Source organism: Cherax quadricarinatus, chromosome 5, assembly GCF_038502225.1.
Source record: "Cherax quadricarinatus isolate ZL_2023a chromosome 5, ASM3850222v1, whole genome shotgun sequence".
NCBI classification, from domain to species: Eukaryota; Metazoa; Arthropoda; class Malacostraca; order Decapoda; family Parastacidae; genus Cherax; species Cherax quadricarinatus.
Genome location: NC_091296.1, coordinates 67,169,970 through 67,177,884, shown reverse-complemented (window position 1 = coordinate 67,177,884; position 7,915 = coordinate 67,169,970). Strand labels below are relative to the sequence as shown.

The window sequence follows — 7,915 nt, the reverse complement described above, 5'->3', positions numbered from 1 at the left end:
TACTGCTAAGAAGAGATAGACAACCCAGTCAAAGATGATCCTCTTATAATGTATAATACCACGAAATATAAGAACCGTGAAGCACCTGATAGAACTTGCAGTGTAACACCACCTGACAGAACTTGCAGTGTAACACCACCTGACAGAACCTGCAGTGTAACACCACCTGACAGAACCTGCAGTGTAACACTTCAACAAAAAGTCACAAGATTCATACATAAACATGATATCCCAACACCAAGAACACTGAACACTCTACCAGACGAGGAGGATGAACACTGCCACATTTCAAGGAACCAATAACTGAAAACAACAAAGAACAATAAACAAAATATCTAATGTGGAGACACTGGGAGACAAAATAGGATCTGAACGACTCAACAACCTTTACTCATCACAGATTATACAAGAGGAAACACTCAACTGATAATAAAAATACACAATTTATGTTTTATTTTGTTCTATACCTGGAGAATGCCTCTTCTGGTCGGCTTTAAACGTTTAGTATTGATGTGTTTTCCCTGTAAAATAACTGGAGGATGTCTCTTCTAATCAGAAATATGTTACAGTGTTTCACTTTAGCAGGTTATCTAGGTTAAATATACATGATGTATTTTTACGTGCACATATGCAGCGCTGCATAACCCTTGTGGCTTAGCGCTTCTTTTTGATTATAATAATAATAATACGTGCACATATCTGCGCCCCCATGAACATATAAATAAAATGTATGTTACGTACCGAAAATTTACATAAAACATAATTACTTACGTGCATACTTACTTATATAAGTCTTAAACGCTGGTCAGTCATACACAGAAAAGTTTGGATTACTTTCGGCCTTCGTACGTCCCACTTTTCCTTTTTCACAGAAAAAATGGATAATTGAAAGGGTGATTTTCCAGTGATAAATTCAGTGTATCATCCGATTAGTGTAACCCTTCAACGCTGATAACCTAGCACTGCAATGTAAGCGGCTTCAAAATTAACGTCATGGTGTATTTTAGGATATTGGTCTTTGAGGTAACAAGAGAATGCCTCTTCAGTCTGCCTTCAAAGATGGTGTTTAGTGATCTAAATGGGTATCAGTGTTCATGTAATAACTCCTGATTCTCTTCAAATCTTCAGTGCTAATATTTAATTGCAGTAGAAACTTCTTCTCTTCTCTGCACTATTCCTTTCGCCTGAATTGACGTTCATTGGGCTGGGTTATGCAATACAGGGATATGCGCATGCATTTTTTTAAGAGATAACTGATCCTCTTCTGTATTATATTGAAATGTACTTTTTATATTAGTTCACATTGTTAGGTAAAATGTATGTTTTGTTATGGTTAATTGATCATGTCTTGTAGACTTTTGTAGGACAAACTTCACTGGCTTATGAGCACCATCACACATGTGTATAGTTGAGGTAAACTGTATATCTGGTTTTCTGTGAATTCTTATTTACAGACTTAGATGAGTTATGCAAGTTATTGCTATTATGATTGTGTTTAGCACGTCCTTAACTCCGTGATATTGACCATGACTTATCAGAGCACTGTGGTCTTGGCATCGTCTCATTGTCGTAGTTTTTGATATATAGAGAATCCTTAAATTTAGCCATAGTGAGCGAATTATTTGTGACTGAATATTATGTTTCCTCATTTTAGTTCGTTCGCTCTCTGTTGCGACTATTATTGAATATAACTCCATTTATGGTGTTCACATCTTGTAACAGAGAGCACAAGAATGTTGAGTGAAGTTAACCCAATGTTTAATCTCATTAAAAGATTCCTGGGATATGTTAAGTTAAACATAATATTTTCCACAAATCCGAACCTTCCTTTCAGTAAAGTGTATTCGTCGGTATTAATGGTTGGAAGCCGACCAGACGTAGCTTTTACATCGACAATATACTTTCCATCTGCAGTGAATGTCAATGAGGAAACAACAAATAAAATCGCAATTTCTTTGAGTGTTTAAAAAAAATGTCTCCAGTTGAGACAATTATGATTATGAAAAAATCAGCAGAAATTAAGTATTTTCTATTTATTACGATGTAAAATTAAGGTATGAGGTATTTACTACTGTAATCATATCACTCAGTACCTATTTACACATAGTGTCGAATAACTAATCAATTGCAATAAGCAGAACAAAATAGCAAGGACAGCTACATAACATGCACTGTTTATTACACATTCTATAAATACAACCCTTAAGAGAGGTCTAAACAAAGGCAACAAGAGATGGAAAATTACTTCATTATATCACTTGGTTACTAAAGATATCTACGATCTTGAGAGTATATTCACATTTTCACCAACTTGACACGAATATTATGTAATACTGGAATAAATGCAATTTATAAATAGCCAAAGATATAACTATTTACCCAGTGTGGTCTAATAAAGATATTGTGTGATCTCTGTAATTCATTTTATAACACTTCGAGGATGAGGTCTGGATAAACAATTTACTAGGCACTAAGGCAGTAATAACAATGAAAAACAACTAAGAGAGAGAGGAACTATGATAGGAGCTAGGTCCTAGTTCCTCTGAATCAAGAACTAAAACTGTCAGAGAAGCCAGGAGCCATCAAAGGAGCCAGGAGAAATTAATACCAGAGGAAGACAGTCTAGGGGAGTAAAGTAACCATGCAACGAATAAGGAATTATGATCACCAGCGAAGCTAGGAAGAGACCATGAAAGAATTTAAAAACCATCAGATGAACTGGTAGCAGGGAACCTTCAGAGGAGCCAGGAGCTAGGACACATAAGAGCTAGGTTAGGTAAGATTTGTCAGGAAACAGGAAAACTGTTTCCAGAAGTGGATCTCAGTAGTATGGTTACCCGCCACTGAAGCTTTAGGTCATCTGACCGAAGCCTTCATTTGGCTTACCAGACCGCCCTTTCAAAATCTGATATTAAAACTACCGATATCAGAACTAAGCAGCAGCTCTCTCCCCGCGCCAAGGCGTCCAGTGTGGTCGTGAGATGATGGGACTGTTGCACGGCACTGGTCGGTTACTGCAAGAAAACATTAATAAACAGAGCAAAAAAATGTATAATAAAAGGTTTAACAAAGGATATTTATGAAATGTATTTATAAACTCCTTGCTATACATTATATGAAAATATGACCAATCAAAATATTGTGCACATCTTCCTGTTATATTCAATAAGTTTTGATCTGGACATGACCATGGTGGGTGGCCCCTTCAACAAAGCTAGCTACACTTGACTTACAATCTGTTGTTGGTCTGTCTGAAAGCTAGTGGCTGGACGGCGCCAACGTCAGAGTTGTCACATATGATCCTGGCCCAAGAGGAGCGACGGATCTGCTGCAACTGAGCTGTAAAACAAGAGTAATGTGGTCACTACTAATTAACAACGAGAGTAGCATTAATAAAACAAGAGTAATGTGGTCACTACTAGTTAACAACGAGAATAGCATTAATAAAACAAGAGTAGTGTGGTCACTACTAATTAACAACGAGAGTAGCATTAATAAAACAAGAGTAATGTGGTCACTACTAGTTAACAACGAGAGTAGCATTAATAAAACAAGAGTAATGTGGTCACTACTAGTTAACAACGAGAGTAGCATTAATAAAACAAGAGTAATGTGGTCACTACTAGTTAACAACGAGAGTAGCATTAATAAAACAAGAGTAATGTGGTCACTACTAGTTAACAACGAGAGTAGCATTAATAAAACAAGAGTAATGTGGTCACTACTAGTTAACAACGAGAGTAGCATTAATAAAACAAGAGTAATGTGGTCACTACTAGTTAACAACGAGAATAGCATTAATAAAACAAGAGTAATGTGGTCACTACTAGTTAACAACGAGAGTAGCATTAATAAAACAAGAGTAATGTGGTCACTACTAGTTAACAACGAGAGTAGCATTCATAAAACAAGAGTAATGTGGTCACTACTAGTTAACAACGAGAGTAGCATTAATAAAACAAGAGTAATGTGGTCACTACTAGTTAACAACGACAGTAGCATTAATAAAACAAGAGTAATGTTGTCACTACTAGTTAACAACGAGAATAGCATTAATAAAACAAGAGTAGTGTGGTTACTACTAGTTAACAACGACAGTGGCAGTAATAAAACAAAAGCAGTGTGGTCACTAGTTAACAACGAGAATAGCATTAATAAAACAAGAGTAATGTGGTCACTACTAATTAACAACGAGAGTAGCATTAATAAAACAAGAGTAGTGTGGTTACTACTAGTTAACAACGACAGTAGCAGTAATAAAACAAAAGCAGTGTGGTCACTAGTTAACAACGAGAGTAGCATTAATAAAACAAGAGTAGTGTGGTCACTACTAATTAACAACGAGAGTAGCATTAATAAAACAAGAGTAATGTGGTCACTACTAGTTAACAACGAGAGTAGCATTAATAAAACAAGAGTAGTGTGGTCACTACTAATTAACAACGAGAGTAGCATTAATAAAACAAGAGTAGTGTGGTCACTACTAGTTAACAACGAGAGTAGCATTAATAAAACAATAGTGTGGTCACTACTAGTTAACAACGAGAGTAGCAATAATAAACAAGAATAGTGTGGTCACTAAACGAGCAAAAACGCTCACCCTGAACGTGTTTACTTGATTTCATCCTATTTTCTGCCACGCTGCAAGCTCCTGATATGTTGATTGCAACACGAAAGACCTGGAGCAATCATTCAACTCCCTCTGTGGTTGTTTTTCATCTTGAATCGCTTGTTCGCGATTTCTTGTATATATATGTGCATGTATATGTGTATGTATATATATTGTGTTGTATATATATTGTATGTATATGTGTGTGTGTGAAATTCCAGGCGCATTCGTGATTTCTCACATTATCAAGGAACTATATGATATAGTTCCTTGTGGTATCACCTGTTTTCTGTGATCTTATTGCATGTGTATAAATAAACCTTCAACGCCAAGCTGAATCACAAGTCAAAGATGTAGCTTAACGAGTGCTGATAATTTGGGAAGCATGTTCTGGTGCGATAGCAGTAAAGTATTATAAATGTTTACCTTAAAGGAAACTACTACATCTTACCTTCGCTGAAGGAACTTGGTTGTCCTCCGAGGTCGTAGAAGTATCTATCTCCCTTCTTAAGTCTGGCGAACTGGTCTCCCACGACACAGAGGAAGGTCCAGCCCAGGAGACTGCCAGGGACCGACCTCTCAGTGATTCCACCCACGAAGAAGTCAATATCATCAACGCTCTTATAAACTCTGGCCAGTTTTTGAACGTTCTGTTTCGTGATTGATAACATGAGTTAGGTTGATGTATTAAACATGCAATGCATGTTAGGGACATATACAAAATGTCGCTCTGTAATTAATGCATATGCACATAATTTTAAATACAGGAAAGTGGCAGGAATGTTAAATATTAATAGGGTGATGTACAGAAATTATATTAAATTTTAGTAGAAATGAAGTGCGAAAACATGGAAGCTCAAGCACAGTAATATGATAAGAGCGCAAAAGGTGAATAATGCATAGAAGAAATACGCATTCATAAAAAGCACGAAGCAGAACTTACTTCAGGACTGATCTGATCTGTAAGGTCGTTGAAGGTACGGGCGCGCGGAAGACCACACTTCTCTCTCAGGCTGTTGTAGGTGGCGATGCCGTGGTCGCGGCCCCGTTGAATGTTCAGACTCATTAGGTCCATTCCAAAGTTAAACCTGGGAGTCTGTTATTAACAAAGAGTAATTATAATCCTCTTAGTTGAGGTAGCAACGTAAAGTTTGAGCATGTGTCACCATTAAAGATCAGTCTGCTTTATCAGATACCAACCAGCATTAAATGCTGAAGGCAGAGATAAAAATGAAACTGAAGCCATAGGTGAAAAATATTAAACGCAATAAAGAAAATAAAGAAATTTAAATATACGGAATAACAGTAAGATTCACGATAAGTGTTTGCCCAACACTTACGTTGATTTAACTAAGTACTAATCCTGATTAATAATAATCCCTGAGTTATAATGGCCTTGTGGGTCAAGAATATATGGATTTCTGTTCACCTCTACACTGTTACAGAGCCGAGGTACCACGACCCCTCACCACCCTACACACTAACAGCAGTGGCTCCTGTATGACTAACATATATGATCCTCACAGCACTGTACTGTCAACACCTGGTTCCTGTACAACTGTCACTTTTTTATTTCATGGAAAATACAACACTTTCTGAAATAAAACAAATTGTTCTCTAAATGTTCTAAATTCAAAACTTTTTTATCAGTCTACTTGCAAATTTCTAAGGAAATAAATTGCTTTCATTAAAACTAACTTTACCCACCTGGAACAGATGGTTCGACAAGTCCTGTGTGATGAAAGCGTCAAGCTTCTGTAAAACATGTTGGGTGAAGCTTCGAACAAGGTCGTCCAGTCGATTCTCTAACTCTATAAGATGAGGAGAGTTAAAGTGATCGCGGAGCCTGACGGTGTCAACACCGCCATCCCGAGTGAACAATCTGCATGTGGCAAAAAGTAAATACAGTGCCAAAAAAAAGTGCAATACAATAGTATCTTGACATTGGAATTAATATTTTCAACTATATATTTTTTTTATTAGCTGTTTTCTAAAAGGAGCTTTCTGGAAATTTTTTTCCTTAAAACATTTCATATCGTTGAAAGTGTCTACATGTTGTTAGGTAAGACACATATGCAACAGTTAGGTATCTTTATTGTGAAACGTTTCGCCTACACAGTAGGCTTCTTCAGTCAAGTACAGGAAAGGTTGATAGAAGCAGAAGATACTTGAAGACGATGTAATCAGTCCATCACCCTTAAAGTTTTGAGGTGGTCAGTCCCTCAGTCTGGAGAAGAGCATTGTTCCATAGTATGAAACAATATGGAGAAGAAGTGACAGGATGGAGCTTTTATAGCCCCAAGAGGTGAGACGTAGGAGAGGTAAGAACTCAGATGTTGAGAGGTCCCTCTCAAATCCAGCCCCTCTCACTAGTGGTAGTTGTCGAAGTTGATTGCAGGTCTGTACCAAGATACCCTTGTGTTGCAGTGTCTGACAGATTGAACATTAAAATGGTATAAAATACCGACAGGTTGTTAGGTAAGACACATATGCAACAGTTAGGTATCTTTATTGTGAAACGTTTCGCCTACACAGTAGGCTTCTTCAGTCAAGTACAGGAAAGGTTGATAGAAGCAGAAGATACTTGAAGACGATGTAATCAGTCCATCACCCTTAAAGTTTTGAGGTGGTCAGTCCCTCAGTCTGGAGAAGAGCATTGTTCCATAGTATGAAACAATATGGAGAAGAAGTGACAGGATGGAGCTTTTATAGCCCCAAGAGGTGAGACGTAGGAGAGGTAAGAACTCAGATGTTGAGAGGTCCCTCTCAAATCCAGGTATTTTATACCATTTTAATGTTCAATCTGTCAGACACTGCAACACAAGGGTATCTTGGTACAGACCTGCAATCAACTTCGACAACTACCACTAGTGAGAGGGGCTGGATTTGAGAGGGACCTCTCAACATCTGAGTTCTTACCTCTCCTACGTCTCACCTCTTGGGGCTATAAAAGCTCCATCCTGTCACTTCTTCTCCATATTGTTTCATACTATGGAACAATGCTCTTCTCCAGACTGAGGGACTGACCACCTCAAAACTTTAAGGGTGATGGACTGATTACATCGTCTTCAAGTATCTTCTGCTTCTATCAACCTTTCCTGTACTTGACTGAAGAAGCCTACTGTGTAGGCGAAACGTTTCACAATAAAGATACCTAACTGTTGCATATGTGTCTTACCTAACAACCTGTCGGTATTTTATACCATTTTAATGTTCAATCTGTCAGACACTGCAACACAAGGGTATCTTGGTACAGACCTGCAATCAACTTCGACAACTACCACTAGTGAGAGGGGCTGGATTTGA

General features: G+C 37.6%; 1 protein-coding gene across 2 annotated transcripts in view; it reads right to left on the bottom strand.

Moving 5' to 3' along the window:
• Positions 1–2,018: 2,018 nt before the first annotated feature.
• Positions 2,019–7,915, bottom strand: part of LOC128685007 (salivary peroxidase/catechol oxidase-like) — a 49,749-nt gene continuing 43,852 nt past the window's right edge. For both annotated transcript variants that reach the window (XM_070103631.1, XM_070103639.1), the window contains exons 13-17: positions 6,317–6,491; positions 5,553–5,705; positions 5,061–5,259; positions 3,234–3,339; positions 2,019–3,014 (exon numbers count right to left, since the gene is read on the bottom strand). In XM_070103631.1, the coding sequence (XP_069959732.1) occupies positions 2,933–3,014; positions 3,234–3,339; positions 5,061–5,259; positions 5,553–5,705; positions 6,317–6,491 (715 nt within the window). In that variant the 3' untranslated portion in view covers positions 2,019–2,932. The remainder of the gene's footprint in view (positions 3,015–3,233; positions 3,340–5,060; positions 5,260–5,552; positions 5,706–6,316; positions 6,492–7,915) is intronic.